We start from the raw sequence: 19537 nt of genomic DNA on the forward strand, positions 1-19537 counted from the left end.
ATACCGTCACCTTGGAGGTTAGGATTTCAACATACAAATTTCAAGAGGACACCAGGATTAAGTCTGTAACACGCACCTATCTCAGTTTTTGTGGGAAGGTATTAGTACTTGACTCATGGTGGTTTTAAGAATATTACCACATGTGAAGTACTTGGAACAGAAACTGGCTCTTACTAGGCACTAGATGAATGGTGGTTCCTGCTCTTGTTTTTGATGATAACCACAACATGTGTGGTGGAGGCATTCAGGGAAGCAGTGTCTGGAACAGGCACATAGCACAGAGGACCAGAGCAGTCAGAGGCAGTCTCAGGAAAGAGGAGGACCTAACTGATCAAGGAAGGCTGCCCAGAACCTGGACAAGCAGGAGGAAAAGAGCTGCAAAGGGTTCCCAGTGCCGATCCAGAAAATGTGAACTATTTGGAGAGTGTGAGATTAGTTTGCCTGGGGCTGGGGAGAGAAGGCTGGGTAATGAGAAATAGGTTTCTGTCACCCAAGAAGCCAGGTCTCTGTGGACGACCAGGCTCCCAGCCAAGCCAGCTCATGTTGCTTTATCTCCTAGAGGGCAGTTTCTTTGTCTCAGCTGGAAATAAATGAATCCTCCCTGTGTATTGCTGTCTTCAGTGAAATGGTGGAAGAGTTCACCAAACCACTGCTGGGACCCCTGAGAGAGCTGCTTTAGGAAGGTTGGTTAGGAAATCACTTTACATATGATGGTTTATGTGGCCTTGGGCCTCTCCGAGACTGAATTTCTCACCACCAGTCAATTCTGTTGGTTAGAACTTGGTGAGGGGAAAAAAAAGACCCCACAAAGGTAAAAATAATTGCATTTTTTTTTATAAGCCAGCTTTTCTCCACCCGCAGCTGTGTCCTTTATATTTCAATTTGGCAGATACTAAGAAAACTAAGTTTGGGCCAGTCAGTGTAAGATCCCAGCTAAAGACCTTGCCCAACCTAAATAAAAACACATTACATGGGTACCACATACTTAGAGTTTCTTTAAATATGAGGTCGTGTTTCAAACATCAGAGCCTGAAAGTAGTCTCCCTTCACCCTCAAGTGAGTCTGTGACACCTGTGATCAATGTAGCCTTGCCGTAACTCTCTGCTGTGTTGGTGTCACTAGAACACTTAAGTGTTTTAATCTGTGGGAATAAAGGGGGAGAGGTTCTTACTCAATATCTCTTTAATCATAAAGATTTCCATTACCAGGAATGCAAAGTATAAAACTAAAATTTCAGAAAAGATAGTGTATTAGTTAGGATTGCTCAGAGAAACAGAGGGAGGTTTATTTAAAGGAATTACTTGACAAGATTGTGGAGGCTGGCAAATCAGAAGTCCCTAGGTAAGGCTGGAGACCCAGAAGAAAGTCACAATTTGAGTCAGAAGGCCGTCTACCCCCAAAATTCCCTCTTCCTTGGGGAAGTCTTTTTTCTATTAAGGCCTTCAACTGATTGAAAGGGCCCACCAACATTTTCGAGGGCAATCTGCTTTATTCAGACTCTACTGAATTAAATGTTGATCCTATCTAAAAAAAAAAAAAGAGAGAGAGAGAGAGAGATCTCCATGGAAACATTTAGAATATGCTCAACCCAGTATCTCTGTATGGTGATCTGGTCACATTGACACATAAAACTAGTCATCACAGGTAGTGAAGAGACTAGAATTTTTAAACAAATATGCTGAGTAGAAGCTGCAATTTATAATTTTTTTTTAATTTTTATTTATTTATGATAGTCACAGAGAGAGAGAGAGAGAGGCAGAGACACAGGCAGAGGGAGAAGCAGGCTCCATGCACCGGGAGCCTGACGTGGGATTCGATCCCGGGTCTCCAGGATCGCGCCCTGGGCCAAAGGCAGACGCTAAACCACTGCGCCACCCAGGGATCCCAGAAGCTGCAATTTAGAAGAATGTTGTTGCCTCAATTGTTGCCCTAAGGTAGAAGTCAACAACCTATGGCCAAATCTGACCCACTGCCTATCTTTGTAAATAAAGCTTTATTGAAACACGACCACACTCATGCACTTGTGTATTACCTAGGCTGCTTTTGCTCTGCCACAGCAGAGCTGAGTAGTGGTTGCCAACCAGATATATTTTGCCAAGCCCTGCTGTATTATTTTGATTGGCTAGGTGATAGAATAATCTGATTTGTTCTAGTTCAACAGTTATTAATTGAGCATAAACTGTCGGAAGAGAGTAGTGCCAGTTACTCCAGGGGACACAGCCCTTGCCAGATACCCAAACACTCATAAGAGCTACTCATAAAGGAAGCAGAAGAGCAGGTTAAGCTTTTACTGTGTGTCTGGCACTGCGCTTAGTGCATCATCCAAGCTAACCTTCATAAAAGCACCATAAGGTCAGGATTACTGTCACCCCTAGTTTATAGGTGAGAGGATGAGGCTTAAAGGACTCAAAGTCACAGAGATAGTCGCAGTCTTGGGAGGGCTGGGTGCAGAACCCATACTCTTCATCATAATGCTGCATGCCTCCTGGCCGGGGGCCTGGGACAGAGTAGGCATTCTGCAAAAAAGGCAGAGCATGGGAGCAACAGAAAGAAACGTATAGAGCAGGAAACATTGGCTGCCTAGAGGGGATACTGAATTAAGGAAACCAGGTTTGACCAAGAACACCCACAGGAAAAGCAGGCCTGGCATCACAGTTATAGGGCAAGGGATGGAGCACGGGCAGCTCTCTGGGTCATCGTGAGAATGGCGTGACCCTCGCCACGCTGACCCCGCCTGCACTAGAGGCTGATGGGCCCGTGCACTCCACCGTCCTGTGCGGCGGAACAGAGCCAGGCTGACTCCGCATCTGAGGATCATTCATCTGTCAGCGCCCGGGGAAGATAGCCCAGTGATGCAGATGCTGGATCTAGTGTGGAGGTAAAGGTGCAGCCTGAGCTCCTGACTCAGAGCCACATCCCTTCAGAGGCCCATTAAAGATCAGTTTGTAAGGACTGGGAGGAGGACAGGCTCTAATTCTTTTCAAGTAATAGGGCTTCTAGAGCTCTCCAGCTGTTCCCAGCTCCTCCTGGGAACAGGACCGAGCCCCGGCACGCACACACACACCCCTGCAGGGCACAAAGGCACCAACCCTGCATCACTCACAGGCGTTCCAAAGCCTCCCTCACCCTCCTCCTAGCCTGCGTGACTTCAGCCCTCGCTCCCACGTTATGGTGCCCACGCCCCCCACCAGAGCCAGCTGTTCTTCAGTGCTCATCTGGAAGAAATTCCCTGTCTGGACCACAGCTGGTGAAAAAGACCAGACAGGCCCCCAGTTACTGCTGCATGGCCTGGCCATCTAGAGCATCTTGGTTTTCTAGATGAGTGGCGGACCCCAGGAGATGAGGAGGTGACCTGGGGAAGCATCACAGGTGACGTCTGCCTTCAACCACGGCCAGGCCGAGCACCAAGTTCCCCATCGTGGGACTTTCAAGAGTTAGCGCCCATCCAAACGTGCAGTTCCCCAGCAGGAGGCAGCCCAATCAGGTCTGGCCCAGGCCCAGGGTCACCGCCCGGGCTGCTGAGGGACTGTGGCCGACGTGAGCTCACGCTTGTCTTTTTCAGATTACGACGTGTGTGCCGAGGCTCCCTGTGAACAGCAGTGCACAGATAACTTCGGCCGAGTGCTGTGTACCTGCTACCCCGGGTACCGCTACGACCGGGAGCGACACCGGAGGCGCGAGAAGCCCTACTGCCTGGGTGTGTTGGCATCGTGGGCCGATTTCCCAGCTCCTGGGATTCTGTCCTTTGTTTGATAGTCCCCATCACTGTGGACCAGCTCCCCGGAGCTGCTTTGACCTTCGGTTCTCCCCTTAGGTCCAGATACTCAGCGTCGTGCTGGCTGTCACTGCCTTTCGCTATGACTGATCCAACAAGCCATGGCCAAGGCATTCTTCAGGGAGCTGGTCCCAGTCGGATCCTAATAGGCAGTGAGATATGAGGGCAGGAGAAAGGGAACATTAGCAAGTGAAAACGAGAACAATGTCAAACAGAATATAAGTGGGCAGGAACGTAAAAACACAGAGAGCCAGGAACCCACATGTTCCCGAAGACCAGGCGGGGAGGCTGGGAACGAGGGAGGGGCCGTGTGGCAGGCAGATTGGAAGTGGGTCAGAAGGAGCTGCAGCCGGCCACCTGGACCACAGCTGGGCGAGCCTAGCACCGTCCCTTGCCCCCAGCCCCCTGCGAGGGTGATGGTAACTGTCCCCTGGAGCCACACGTTTCCAAGCGTGGTCAGTCTGTGGCTAACCTGCCTCGGAAACGTCTGCAGTTCTTGCGTTTAAAAAAAGATGCCTGGCCTGGCCTCCAGAGCCTGAGGGCGGATCCAGAAATCTGCTTTTATACAATTGTCTCTAGTGACTCCCGTGCAGGGTCAAGTTTGAGGACCAGCTGGAGGATGAACCGAGGAGCCAGGTGGTCCCAAGTGGAGAATAAGCGAGTGGTGATGTGCGCCCCCCTTCTCTGCCCCAGCTGGGGCTCCAGAGAGCACTGTGGAAGAGAAGCTCTAGGCCTTAGCCTCCTAGCCTCTCCCCCAGTGGCTCCTGTGGTAGCACCCCACCCCCCAGAGAAGAGGATCGAGACCACGAAGTGCCTGCCGCGGGGCCCAGTGTGCCTCCTACAGAGAGCGCGACGCACGTTCTGATCCCCCGAGGTTCCAGGCACAGGGCTTCTCCTTTCAGTTTGCGGAGCTTCGAGCTTCGGTACTCCCTGCCTCCCACCTGGGGATCCACAAGACTGGCATTCTGCCAAGAATTCCATCTATTTCTCTCCTTTCACCCTCCTCCTCCCTCCTCCGGACAGAGAGGCAGCTTCACACTTAGGTTTAGGGCAGAGGCACGCGAAGAAAAGTGTTCAGCCTGAGGAATTGCAGAGGTGAATCCAGCTGTGCCACGTAGTCCGCAGATGACATAGTACCTGCTGCCGGGGCACGTGCAGCTGGCCGCACATGGGGGCTGCCATGGGGGGGTCGGGGGATCCCGGGCGCAGAGAGCGGCACTGCAAGACGTGCAGGGCTGAGTTCTGTGCATCTGCCACGTGGGCACGGTCAGGACTGAGTGTCATGCGCCCCCTCCTCCCCCACTGCCACCTGATGTCTTCAACCAGGGAGCAGGAAACAGACTGGGGCCTCGCTCCCTCCCCTGGTGGGAAACAGTTTTGCTTCCACCCCACTCGGTAAGCGGGCAAGTCTGTGATGTGCACGGTGTCTGTGGACTCTGACGGGTCCCGTGATGGATGGTGTCATGGCTCATTGCCACAGCTGCCCAGCAGTCCATCTGGATCACTGATGACACCAAAATTTCCTGGGAAAACTCTCCATTAAACCCATTGGGACTATGGTTTTTTTCCCCCAGAAGTGGCTTTTCCCAGGTTTCATTACATCTCTTAACTGGGAAGGAGCCAGTCCTAACTGACCTTGGATCACCATCCTGCTGCTCAGAACCAAGAGCCATAAAGGGGTGGAGGTGGGGGAGACCCTCGGGCCCCAGGGGTCCTTGCAGAAAAGCCTGGCTCTGATGCTTGCTCTTCAAAGAGTGTTGCCCTCAATCGTCTCATTGCCTCTTCCGAGGAGCCCAGCCTAGTATTTAGGGCCAGTGTTATCATCATGTTTTGTAGATGGGAATTTCGAAGGCTAGTAACACCTGCCCCAAGCCACACGACTTGGTGGTGGCAAAGCCACAACCAGAAACCCCGTCACTGATCAGCTTGCCACCATGGGGACACTGCCCGAGGCCTCCCTGTCATGCTGGCTCCTGTGTCTAATGTCCTGCTCTAGTCCAGCCTCCTCTGATCGAGGCTGGCAAAGTGCCCTGGGCAAGCATCCACGGGATGGCCACACCTAATGCCACCTGTCGTGTTGGAAGAGAGGTCTCTGAAACAGAGTATTCTCTGCCTTTGGTCCAAACCCAGATATCGACGAGTGTGCCACCAGCAACGAGACGCTGTGTGCACACATGTGCATCAACACCGTGGGCAGCTACCGCTGTGAATGCCGGGAGGGTTACATCCAGGAGGACGATGGGAGAACGTGCACCAGGGGAGACAAATACCCCAACGACACCGGTGAGTAGGGCAGACAGTGTTACCCCCATAGATAGGAAGCCCCTGGGAGCCCACCAGGGCGTTTAGCCACTGACATTAATCCGTGGGCCAGCTTGAAAATCGGCAAAAGAAAGGGAGCGGCGGGCAGGAAGGGGCACTTGCATGAATATTGGCAGGTGGGATCTGGGTAGGAGGGGGGGTAGGGCACATCAGGTCGAGCCCCAGTGGAGCAAAGCCTGTTAGCAGTGAGGACTGCGAGCTGGCGTGTATCGGGAAGCTCTCCACCCAGTGGAGGCGGTGTGCTCATGCAGAAGGCAGTAGAGCTTAGCTGCGTGCTGAGACCAAACTCAGGTGACCAGAGAAGAGCCCAGAACCCCTGTGTTCTCAGAGAACAGGCGAGCGATAGGAAACATTTCTGCATCACGTAACCATGTATATCAGTGCCGCTTAACGTACAGCCCACGCCTCATGCCTGCCTAGAACCATGCGTTCCTCGGTTCATGATTGGATGAAAACACAAGTTGGGTCTTTAGCCATTTCTATACCCATTTCATAGACATTTTGTCTAAATCTAACGATCAATGCTTGTGTTTTGCCTTATTTTCCTAATTGGTTTTTACTGTGTTTTGCAAATACGGTCCACAGTGAAGTGCAACAGTGTTAAAAGCTGGCCTTCGCAGAGTTTGAGCAGCTGATCTGCACGGCGTCACCCCGATTGAGCTGATGTGTCTGTCACTCAGGGATGTGATCAGCTCCGATGTTGGGTTACGCCTTTAAGTCTGGAGGAAGGAGCCCTCGTGCTCCTGTATCCGACACTCACAGGCTGGGAGGCTGCTCCCATCTTCCCGTGCTTGCTCGGGGCACAGCTCTTCCCCACTTCCCTCGGCAGGGGAGGTGGCGGGATGCTGTCGTCGGGAGAGGCTGGCTGGGCCTTGGGCCGTGTCTGACCCAGGAGGGGCAGGGCGCCCCGGGCAGATCACATGGACCACGAAGGAAGGGGGATGGGAAGGCCAAAGGGTCTGAGCCCCCGGGAGATGGTTCTTGGGTGTAGCCTGAAATTTGCCATCAGCTGAGGACAGTGAACAGCTGCGCGACAGCTGCCTCGCATGGAAAATCTACAAAGCAAAATTCTGAGAACAAGCGGGTTGAGTCATGAGGAAGCCACCATATTAGAAGTAGATGCAAAATGCGTCTGGAGCCAGCCCAGGATGGGGCAATCTGGAATAATGTGAATGAATCAGAGGGCTTGGTGACACTTCTTCAAGTCTAAAGCATGCAGGGCCTGCGTGCCCAGAGGTGCCTAAAGCAGGGGTGAACAGTCTTTTTGGCAGAAGGGTTGATTGAGGAAAAATATTTGCAGGCCCTTTTTGGTTTTTTAATTCAAAATTAAAACCAGTTCATTTTTGTCCCATGGTGGAGGAGGGGCAGGGCGTGCAACTTACCCATTTGATCGTCTCCTTTGTTGAGAGGGAGATAATCCTTTGACAAATGAGGGGCGGCCTTATAGCCGCTGACATTAATTCGTGGGCCAACTTGAAAATTAGCAACACCTAAGCAGTTTTCTAAGTTTTGATTTTGGAATTGGATTTCCAGCTATGCTCTGAGCCAGGAAGCACAGGGGCTGTGCGGGCAACTTGGCCTGGCACCTCCCTGGTCTCTTTGCCTTACATTTCTTTTCAGACGAACCCTATTTACTGGGGCGTGAGGGGCAGCGCTGAGCAACCCAACGTAGACCTTAACCATCAGAAACCACAACAAACACTTCCTACGTAACTGTCACGGTGGGGTTAGAGAGGAGGGATCTCCAAATAACAGGACCCGGCCTCACCCATGAGTGGTTCCCACCTGGTGGGGTGGGGTGGTCTGCCCGGAGACCTGGCCTCTAACTAGCAGAACCAGAGAAGCTGGATGGACCTTCCAGAGACAGTGTAAGAGTTTTACACTGAAGTGCACCTGTTCTATGGTCCCAGATGGCCTCCCTGTGTGGTACCCTAGGGAGGGCTCTTGCCAGAGCCCCAGGACAAGGTGGGCCTGGTGGGCCTCACCTCCTGCCCTGTGCTTTGGCAGTGTAGACCCAGATGGAGGCCCAGCAACAGAGCCGGATGCAAGAAGTCCTCCCGGAGTCTTTAAACGTAGCCGTCTATTGTGCTAGTCGGTCCTCCAACCATAGTCCTCTGCTTCCTTCCCTGAGAAATGAATTGGGACTATTTAAACATTTTGGGTATAACACACAAAGTTGTAGTCTGAGACACCAAATTTGAGAGATCAAGAATTTTAAGTGAGGATCAGTTAGACTTTCAGGGCTGAGAATTCCGGGAAAAACTGAAGCAGTTGTAACTTATAAGGTATGTCGATATGCAACTTTTTTTCGCACCTTCTCTCATATTCCTTTCACTTAAAGATGACCTGTTTTTATCTCCATCATTTATTACAGCATGTCCCCACATTGCATTCGACTTAGCTTTGGGGTCTCGTGAGCTGCTAATAAGCCCTTCTTTCGTTAGAAGCATCTGCATTCAAACGTTTGGGGAAGAACACGTTCTGCGCCCACTTAAGGCTTCGTGGGCCAAGTGCTATGAGACGCTCAAAGAGATTGTCTTCGTCAAAAATGTTAATTTTGATCAAGCCTGAATTTCCCCCAGATTATTAAGAAAGGCCTATAAACATCTCACAGACAATAGTGTCCTGAAAAATATAATTTGGAAAATTCTAACTTATTAACATCAAAGGCCTGAAGCCCTGGGGTTGGACTCGGTAGGTCAGGGGCTTGGCTTTCAGGCAAAGACATCTTTATCACCAGGTGAAGCAGCCGAAAGTCCAGAGGGAAGCCATTTCTGCAGATTGCAGAGGATCTGATGCACAAAAAGAGGGCAGGACTCCTCCATCCTGCCATACTCAGAGACCATTTGTCCCTGTTTTAGAGTGACTTCAATGGGAGGTGTCTTTCTGTTTGATTAGTGGTTATACCCTTGAGCTGTATTGTCACACAAAACTCATTTACAGATGAGCCTAGACTGCAAAATCCCTTTTCTCCTCTCTCCATCCTCCATCCAGTATAACAGCTACGAATAGTTTAAAAAAAAAAAAAAAGCTAAAACAGCACTGTCTGTTGAATCACACTCCCTGCCGCCAACACCAGCATTAGAAACAGAATTTCTCAGTATTTTTCAGTTACCAGTGCCTATTGAAGTCACCACACATGCACATAGGTCTAGCATTTGTTTTTAGTATTTTACTAAGAAAAACATTCCAACTCCAGTAACCAAGGACATCAGGAGGCTAGGAGAGGAGGAATCCAGACCCATAATTAAAATTATGAGCAAGGACAGGAAAGTCATATGCCCTGAATGTTAGAATCATAACTCAAGCAATGGGCCACTGAGAAGGTGGGGGGCTGGCTTTGATGGTGCTGGCAACAAAAAGCAAGTGCCCTGGACGTGTTTCTTTGACAACTGCAATGCCGTGGAAAGTTCCTTGGCTTGGAGGTCAGGAGAGCTGGCAGCCAGAGCAGCTTCAGTATTAACCTCTGGTTGTCACTGGTTGGAGCACTGAATTGAGAGCAGGTTCCAGGCCCCAGCTTCCTGCTCTGTAGGAAGAGCAAGAACGTTGGGCTGGATGAGCTCTGAAGGTCCCCCTGTCCTCGCACATCTCTTCCACAATGTGATGGGATATAGCATGAGTCACATAAGCCCGGCCAGCCCTGTGAGCCCTAGTGTGGTCCTCATTTCTTTGTCCTCTGTCCCAGTGAGTGCCAAGGCTTCAAGACCTAAGCCGAGAACTTTCCTTACAATATCTAAAAGATGAATAATTAACATCCAGGTACTCAGCTCAGCAACAGGAAAAGTGAGGGGCCGGACGAGCCAAGCACCTAGAACATCACAGCCAGCTGAGCAGCTTCATCTGTTTAGGACTCATTAATACCTAATATTTCATCATGGTTATTTATTTTTTGATGAAGAGATAATGATTATTGAATACAAACACATGTGATCTAAAACCTTTCCCCCTCTTTTTTTTAAAAAAACAAAAAACAAAAAAACTTTTATTGTCCAATGTCTGTGACATTATAGTCAGAGGAATTTAAGATCAAACACAACCTCAGCTCGCCATTAGAAAAGCGTGTGGAGAGCAGAGGGGCCTGGCCTCGAAAGTGCCCCCGACAGTTGAAAGGTTGCCATGTACACACAGGCATGGTGACACAAGCTGTCTGGCTACTAGGCAGGAATGGCATGCTCAGTCACTTTCTTTCTTTGAAAATATGTAGCTGGAGCCAGTTTAGGCACTCCAGGGAGTCTGTGTAGCACAGATGGGGAGACAAATTAAGGACATGTTGGCTCCGTAGTAATTAACTTACTGCTCTATTTTTCAACTTTTGTTTACTTTCTGATAGAGTGACCATGACCCCCAGCGTCCCTTAGTACAGTGTCAGGGATGGCCAGGTGTTTCATGTAACTTTCAAGTGCCACTAATCCATAGATCAGTGGTTCTCAACCTGGGGAGCTTTAAGTGCTGATACTGTTCCCTGGCTACACACCCCAGATGAGTTGGGGTGCAACATAGTGGGATTTTTTTTTAACACCCACCCCTGCCAGCCACCACCACCAAGAGGTTATAATGTGCCACCAGCATTGAGAACTGCTGCCAGGGCACAGACCTCCGCACCCAGCTTTTAAAAACAAACCTGCTTTGTTCATTTGTGACGTTGCCCGTATGAAATATGTTGAGAACATCCTTGAGTTTATTGAACTATTACTAACACAGTATCTAAGGAACTTTATTTCTAAGGCTTTTGACGGATAGCCTGCTCGACGGGAGTAAAAATTAGAGCTCTATGCCCCCATGTGGCTAATCAATAATAATGCACCTTTGAAACCTGAACTGGTTGGAGCAGAACGTTGAGCAATCCCTCACAGGGGCACGGACACAGTTCGAGATGCCCGGTGACTACAGCATGAATTGAGAGCACTGAAACCATGCAAAATCAGATGTCTCCCCAGATTTCTAAATGAATTCACATAGCGTACACAGGATTCTCTTAGCTCCACACTTGACATTACTATAGACAAATTGCGGGATAGACGAGCCCCAATTCAGAACAGATTGCATGTTCCAGGCCTATACACGCAGCTTATCTTCCAACCATCTGAGAGCTCTTTCCAAAGGATGATGTAAAGAGCCCTACCCCACATCTGTTATTTTGTAGGGAACTTAATACCCACAATAATTACATTTACGGAGCACTTGCCATGTACTGGGCTCTGTTCTAGGAACTTTCAGGTCTTATTTCATTGCTGCTATGGCAGTTACCCAGGTGATAAATGCCTTTGTCATTTTATTGCTTGAGAAACATGCCCAGAAGCTGTGGCTTCCAACCTAAAGGGTACTAAGTGGCAGCATCGGGATTTAAATTCTGATCACCTGACTCCACCAGAGCCTCTGCGCCTTGCTACTTTGCTCCATGTCTATGGACTGGATGGAGTTAACCTTGATGTCTGTGTTCTGGTAACTACACAAAGGGGCAGAGAACCCACCAGGCATTTTCAGACAAAAGTCCTTCCACGGAGCTTATTCTCCAGAGCAGTGATGGCTGAGCATACATGTACTTCAGGGTCCCTTGGAGGGTTTTGCTGGAACTTGTGCACTAGGCCCCGCTCCCAGGATTTCAGGTTTTCGAGAACAGATGCCCATGTGGTGATTGTGCTGCTGCTGGTCTGGCAAAGACACTTGAGAGCCACATCCCCAGAGCCTGCCTGCCAGAGAGTGCTCAGGTGTCCCAAACAGAATTCCCAAAAGCAGGCTTATTGCACCTCCACGATGCCAGATACAGAACCTGCAAGCGCCCAGCCTATGTACTCAGCACTCCGGAAGACCTGGAGCAAGTCACCTGTCTGTAGAGGAGATTGAACCAAAAACACATCAGTTCTAACAGTCCATGATCTCAGCGAAGTAGAGTCTAGAACCCGATAGGTTTATTCTTATTGTGAAAATATCAAGTTGCCTCCATCACACATACACTTGGAAAATTCAAGTGTACAAAAGCAGAAAGGGAAAGACGGGCTTCTAACACTTGTTCACAATGGCCTGGCTCTGCCAACAAGGCTGGTTCCTTACAAAGATCAATCACAAAATGTTAAATAGGTGTCCTCATCTATTTTGCATTCTCGATGCCTCACATGGCCTGGCAAATAGCAGATGCTCCGTGGGTGGATAAGAGGGAGAAGGGGAGGGATAGATGAGTAGTAGGTGGATGAACAGACAAGTAGGTAAGCCAGAGAAGTGGATGAGAAGATGGGATGGACGAGAGAGGTGGGTTACAGGATGGGATTGTAGAAATCAACCAGCCGATGGTCTGGAATGGACAAATGTCCTCCAGCTGTCCTTCAGCACTAACAAATGTAATAAACCTGGAGCCAGGGTCCTCCGTTTACACAGGGGTCCACCCTTCTCTGCCGTCAGCACACCCAGAGTTGCTAAGGCTTCATCACCACCAAGTGGGCTCTTGCACAGAAATGCCCTTGTGTCACTCTGTTATGTTCGAGAGTGATCTAAATAACTCTAGTCCTCCTCACGTGAGTCACGTGAGTCCAAGCTCTGTAGGCAAGTAGGACTATGAATTGGCACATTAAGCAGGGATAAAGAGCCAAGAGGAAATTGCCTGATTTGTGGAAAAGGTGTTGGACTCAGATTCAGGAAACTTCAATCCTAAACCCACATCAGTCAACTTGCATGTGAGATGATTTTCAGAAAGTTGCCACATGTCAGTTTTACCTCATTCTGTTCCTGTTAATACTCTCCTTTAAGGATCCTGGGGTTATCAGCCAAAAGGACTGCAAGGGGCTTGGTGGGTTGAAGACTGTGCCAGGCACCGTGTCCCATGTATAGGACTAGCAGGTGGCATGCCAACTCTTTCACAGGCATTATCTCATTTCATCAACACAATAGCCCTGTGCAGTAGGAATTATTCTTCCAGTATTAAGGTTGAGGAGATCGGGGCTTATCAAAGTCGGATAACTTGCCCAAGATTCCTGAGCTAGTCAGTGAAAGTTCTGGGCTGTGTAGCCAGGATAATAGCCCTCAGGAGACCATGCTCTTAACCACTCCACTTTACCACCTCCAAGCAATTCCTTCCCTAGCCTCCTAATTCAACCCGATATTACACAGCTGCACTGAGCCAACATCACTCTGCAAGTGTAGCAATAGAACATGTAGATGGGGAAGCCACTGGTAGGACCATTAGCCTAGGAAGTGGGGATTAATGGGGTGGCCCTGTTACATCGAGTACAAATAGATTTAAAAAGAGACTGCCACTGTCCGTGGATCTAGGTGCCTTTCCTAATCACTCAAAATCTAAGCTATAGGTCAACCCTCTTGCTTCTAGTAACTTCGAGATGGAGCACTGCTTCACACCCTTGTGCCTGCTGGCTTGAGAGAGATGTTCCCAACGTGTGTGCTCCAAGCCTCAAGCCTCCCGTGAGGTGCAGGGATGGGGTGTGGCAGGTGAGCTCTGCATCTGTGCTGTAGGTGAACAGCCAGAAATTTCTGTTGCCAAGTTGCCCCCAGGCCCCCTCACCTCCCGAAGAGCAGAAACACCAGTCACCACATAGATCATCAAGCAGAAGATGGGCCCCATTGGAGCGGCAGTTAGCCAGGCTGCGTGGGGAAGGCTCATGTGAGCATGGGGCTGTCCTGATGTCCAGCGCACCCGTCAGTTTGCTAGGCCTGCCATAGACTGCCACCAGCTAGGTGCTTAAAGGACGGAAGTGTATCATGTCCATTCTGGGGGCTACGAGTCTGAGATCAGGTGTTGGTAGGGTTGGTTCCTTCTGAGGGCTGTGCAGGAGAATCTGCCCCATGCCCTCTCCTGGCTTCTGCCGGGGTTGCCAGCAATCCTTGGCATCCCTTGACTCCTGCTGCGTTACTTGATCTCTGCCTTCATCTTCGTGTGGCATCTTCCCTGGGTGCACATCAACGTCCTGATGTCTCTCCTCTTTGTAGGAATACCAGTCACGTTGATTATGGGCCCACCATAGGAGTAGGACTTCATCTTAACTCATTACATCAGCAATGACCCTATTTCTGAATAAGGTCACATCCTGAGGTCCTGGGGATTGGGGCTTCAACATACGAACTTTGGCAGGGAAACGGTTCAACCTATGACACTCTATTTCCCAGATATTGCATAGCACTCCCCAGGGAAGTTTAGAACACCCACCATTTGGACACATGGTAACTGTCGCCTGATGTCAGGACTGCGGTATCTCTGTAGAGAGAGGACAGGCTTTGTGGAACGTCTGAACTGGGTCTTGATAGCTGATAGATTTCCATGAATGGAGACAAAAAGAGCTTCCCAGAAAAGGAGGAATAAGAAAAACACATGAGCCAAGAAGGACAAGAAGTGGCCTAGAGGGACATTGCTCAGATGTCCCCAGCTCCATTCCAGACAGCCAGGGTGGTTATCCACACACCCAGCCCAACCCCAAAGGCTTTCTGGGCTCGGAGTGCTTATACTTCCCTGGGTGTCAGACAGTCCTTCCCAACCTCAACAAAACCTTCGCACATCCTCCCTCTCACACCACTGACCTCTTTCACACACAGCCTGGTGGTCTGCACCTGCTCATCTCAGCAAGCGGAGCTCTAGGGCCCATCTCTCCAGCACACAGGCTCATGCAGCCCATTTCCATGCCAGTAAGCTGAGAGTTGTGTGAATTTTTGGCCACATTACCATTAAGCTCACCCATTCTTTCTTTAGCAAGATGTGATCTCACAAAAAAAGCTCTTGGAGTTTCCATTGCTGTACAAGGCAGCATTGGGAGCCCTCACAGTGGACAGCCAGACTGCCTCTCCTGGTGCCTGTCCCCCTTTACCCCAGGCAGGTATGTGCAGAGTACCTGGAACACTTCCCCTCCTGACTTCACACCTCCCTGGAGGGGTCAGTGCTCAGTCCTGATCTGGGGCCCCACCTGGCCTGGCTGTGCTCATTTTAAACAACTGGATTATCAGAGCTGTCAGAGACCAGCTTGGTGAGCCCTGCACCAGAGTCCCATGCCTGAGCTCGGGGGAAAATTTACAGTAGGCGAACACTGGCCCTAGGATGGGACTATAAATCAGGTCAGGTTGGTAGATCCCACCTCCTGAAAAACCCTGATGAAAGGGCCACGGTTCACATGTTCACATATGAAAGAGGAAGACACTGGGGTCCCTGAGTGGAAACAGCTGAATCCGGAGCCGGGATGGGGTGCCTGTGTCGCTCCCCTGACCCGGGTGCAGGGTCAGTGACCTGAGAACTGTAGAATCACCTGCCTCTCTCCTTGCGTGCCCCCCTCTTCCTCGGCGGACTACCCTCTGCGATGCTCTTTCTGGGGCTGTCCTCCAGCCTCCCAAACCTTGAGCCACCCCCCCGACCCCCCGCAGGGCACGAGGAGAAGTCTGAGAATGCGGTGGAAGCTGGAACCTGCTGTGCCACCTGCAAGGAGTTTCACCAGATGAAGCAGACGGTGCTGCAGCTGAAGCAGAAGGTACGTGCGGCCTCTGTCAGAGACAGTCACATAAAAGGAGGGGTTGACAGAGACGAAGAGGAAGGATGCTTAGAAACAATAAGAAAGTGAGTTGTCGCCCACAGTGTCCTTGAGCCTTCACTGAGGGTGGGGCCAGCTAGGTTTGAGGTTTGGCCCTGGACTTCACTTTGCCCACCCACCCGCAGAGCTGCCATCTAAAGGGCAACAAGATGACCAAGGCAGGAAAGGGATGGAGATTACCTAATTAAAACCTATTTAATAAATAAATAAATAAATAAAAATAAAACCTATTAAAACAGGATGTGAGGCAAGGGGCACATGGTGAAGCCATAGGGAGGAGGAGCTAGGACTATTGCAACTTTTGGTGAAATTAATGGCCAGACACAGGGTCCTGGGGCAGACTTACACAATTCTGTCTCATCTAACATTTTGAGCATGTTTTCCAATAGAGGACGTCCTGCCTATAAACTTCCATAAGCTGATGATAAACTTCTGTAGCAGCTTGATTTTTCACATTGGAAAGCAGCCTTTTGGGTACCTCGTGTCTACAAGAATGAGGACTGACTGACCCACTTTATAAAAGGCTCCCACACATGCCTCAGAGAATATCAGATTTCTAGTAACATTGTTGTGCTGTGAGTAATGGCCCCGTGATGGATCTAGCGACCTGATTTCTTGAAACTATCCTGGGCCTAGATCGATGGTACTTACTATACCTGAGTTCAGTCAATTTGGCAGTTTGTCAGCAATTCAGAAATTGTTCTTATGCTGATAAAACATAAACGTACTGCTTTGTTTGCTTAACTGCTTCTACCCGAGGCTCTTTGCACATCAAAGAGGATATATTGTCTGCTTGACTTTGTTATTCTAAAGGCCAAAGGGTAAGCACAGGACAATATTGCTTTTCCATGTTCAACAAACATTCAAGCAGCCCTTAATGAGAACCACAGCTACCAGGCAAAACAAGCAGATGGATTGGCGGAGAATGGCCTCGCTGGTCTTTCATGTGTTGTTGGCAAAGATCTATAGATGTATCCTGTAATCACGATCCTAAGAAGTCTGTGATCCAAAAAGGGGAACGGATGGAACACTTTGTAAGTGTAGCAGCGTGAACACAGAGATAAACACGTCCCACACACGTCCTCAGGTTAAAGTTGCATTGATACTCACATTTACTGAGCAAATCCAAAAAGGGTTCATGGAAGAAGTAAGTTTGCATTTCATAGGCCAGAGGATTAAGGTTTAGGGGAGGCAGTTGCTCAATATCTCAAGACCTAAAACTACTCTCTGCTTCCTCTCTTGGAGAGTTAAAAATCCAGGAGCTATACGGAAGCTTTTTCCATCCTGGATGATCATTAAAATAGTGCTACTAAACCTCACAAGTTGTTCAGAAATGCAGCTATTAAATCAGTATCTGGCTTTCCCTTAGCCTCCCTGGCTTTCACAGAATGTAGATTCTGAATCTACATTCTGTGAAAGAAATATTGAAAGAGTTGAAAATTTTGTTTGTATCATAATACTCGTCACCTTTAAAGACCTTGCTGTAGAGCTACATACAATCCAGTTGCAAGTACTTCTTAATACTCCAGTGACTGGTGCAGTAACTCTCATGCACTCAGCACTTTAATAGCTCTCATGAGGTTAACTCTCACATACTTAATACTCCAGAAGCTCGTGTGCAGTAACTCTCATGTGGTTGGTTGGACTGGAAATGGTCCACCTCGTACTGAATCCTACAAATGCATTGTGGCAAGGCTGAGCAAATGCTGGCATTCAGAGAACATTATGAAGAGCAACTCGTTTTTAAAGGCACCTGTTAGAATGTGTTGTATTCTGTAGTTTATGAAGCAGTCTTATATTTAGGATCTCATTTCATTCCTACCATGACCCTGTAAGAAAGACACAGAGGTCCTCAGAGAAGTAAAGTCACTGCCTAAGAGACAGGCTGGACTTCTGCTCCTGCCAGGTAGCAGAATTGTCCATTAGATTTTAACTTCATGTCATTATTACAGATGCCATCTGTTCTTCCAGAAAGAATATAGGAGATCTATCCAAATAAACTTTGGCCAAGAAGTAGGTACTGAGTGTCCTGGGCCCTAGCCAACCCCACAGTAGAAAAGAGTATGCAAACATGCTGAATTGCCCTGAGTATAGTCCCCAAAACCCCAACAGCGGGGGAACTCTACAGGGTAAGTGACCTGAGTTCTTTGGTGGGTAAATTGTAAGGAAAGGAAAGAAGAGGAACAGCAACTTGCAGATTAAAAGATCTATCATTTTTGTAAAAGAACAAGACTAAACCATAGTGTGTAGGCATGCATAGTCGGGTTATTTCTAAATTATCTTTAAAATATAGGAAGTGATTAAAATCAGGATAGTGGTTATTTTTGGGGGGAAGGATGAGACTATGATTGGGTCAGAGCACATGAAGGGTGACTTCTGGTGAACGGCTAAGTTTCATTTTTTTACTTCAGTTTCGTTAAAAAGGTACTTGCCTTATCCTCATTTGCTAGGATGTACATTTGTGGGGTTTCCGGGTTCTGTGCTTTTATCTCCCAATAAAAAGTTTTTTAAAATTGTATGCAGACCCCAGAGCTTCCAGCTCCATAATTTCTTCTTTGATTTAGGGGATTGGTGGGGGGGAGGGGGGTACTGACTTGGCTAAAAAAAAAAAAAAAAAAAAAAACAGAGAGATTTGGGAATAGGTAAAATATTTAACTCTAGATAGCATGCCAGGCTTGTCAGCACTGAGGGAAAGTCTGAGACAAGGAGCCAGTTTTCTGAAAGCTCCTCATGTTCCTGCTGCATGGACTATTTGATTTGAGATGGGCACTGCTGCAGAATATGAATGATGACTCAGGGTTTGTTGAGCACTACTATGCCTTATGATGGACTGGGAGATAAGGGAGGTTGACAGACTGAGGAATCAAGTCCTGCCTTCATCAACTGTCTTATCTGGATAATCAAGCCAGTAGTGTGAGTCAGTGCCAGCTGCCACGTGGAAGGGGACAGAGAGAGCCTCTGAAGTTAGAGGTCAGTGCAATTTCAGAGGAGTGCGTGCATTTGCAGCCCGATGTCTGCGTTTGCACATTCTAGCACTGCCTTTAGTACCAGGCACATAAATGGCTTCACGATCGTTTGTGATTTCCCCTGCTACCTTGCTCTAGTTGCTCTGCAAAAGGGGCCTTCTCAGGATGTTGGGAAGACTAGTCCATTCTAAAGTGACTGTAGATGCTTTGCTGAGGATCACTGGTAATATTGAAAGGCAACTTGGTGTAGTGGTTAGGAGCACAGATTCCAGAACCATATAGGCTAAGTTTAAATCCTAGCCCCACTACAAGTTGGATGTATGCCCCTAGGGAAGCGACTTAATGTCTCTGTGCCTCCCTCCTATTGAAAGGGGATGACAATACTTTTTCTGTTTTCATGAAGATCAAATGAACTAACATTTATAAAGGACTTAAAACAGTATTCGATACTTAGAGCTTTGAATGTTTACCAAATAACATTTTTTTTAAAGATTTGAGAGAGCACACCAGTGAACATGGGGGAGGGGCAGAGGGAGAGGATTTCAAGCAGAGCATGGGGGCATGGGCAGACAAAGAGAATCTTAAGCAGACTCCCCCTGAGTGCAGAGCCTGATGTGGAGCTCAATCTCTCAACCCTGAGATCATGACCTGAGCCCAAACCAAGAGTCGGAGGCTTAACTGACTGAGCCACCCAGGTGCCCCTAAATAACATTAATTATATGTCCGTACAAAGTGCTTTACAGGCAGCATCTACCTGATTTGTACCAACAACTCTATGAGGTAGATACTTTATTAGGAAAGCTCATATATAAAGATAATGATATTCAGGCAGCCCCAGTGGCGCAGCAGTTTGGCGCCGCCTGCAACCCAGGGTGTGATCCTGGAGACCAGGGATCAAGTCCCACGTCGGGCTCCCTGCATGGAGCCTGCTTCTCCTCTGCCTGTGTCTCTGCCTGTCG

The 19537-nt window shown here is 48.8% G+C and overlaps 1 protein-coding gene across 1 annotated transcript in view; it reads left to right on the top strand.

The window, feature by feature from the left end:
• Nucleotides 1–19537, top strand: part of CCBE1 (collagen and calcium binding EGF domains 1) — a 229023-nt gene that overhangs the window by 200314 nt on the left and 9172 nt on the right. The window contains exons 4-6 of the mRNA XM_038525879.1: nt 3563–3697; nt 5906–6058; nt 15449–15552. Coding sequence (XP_038381807.1) covers nt 3563–3697; nt 5906–6058; nt 15449–15552 — 392 coding nt within the window. The remainder of the gene's footprint in view (nt 1–3562; nt 3698–5905; nt 6059–15448; nt 15553–19537) is intronic.

This window comes from Canis lupus, chromosome 1 (assembly GCF_011100685.1).
Source record: "Canis lupus familiaris isolate Mischka breed German Shepherd chromosome 1, alternate assembly UU_Cfam_GSD_1.0, whole genome shotgun sequence".
NCBI classification, from domain to species: domain Eukaryota; kingdom Metazoa; phylum Chordata; class Mammalia; order Carnivora; family Canidae; genus Canis; species Canis lupus.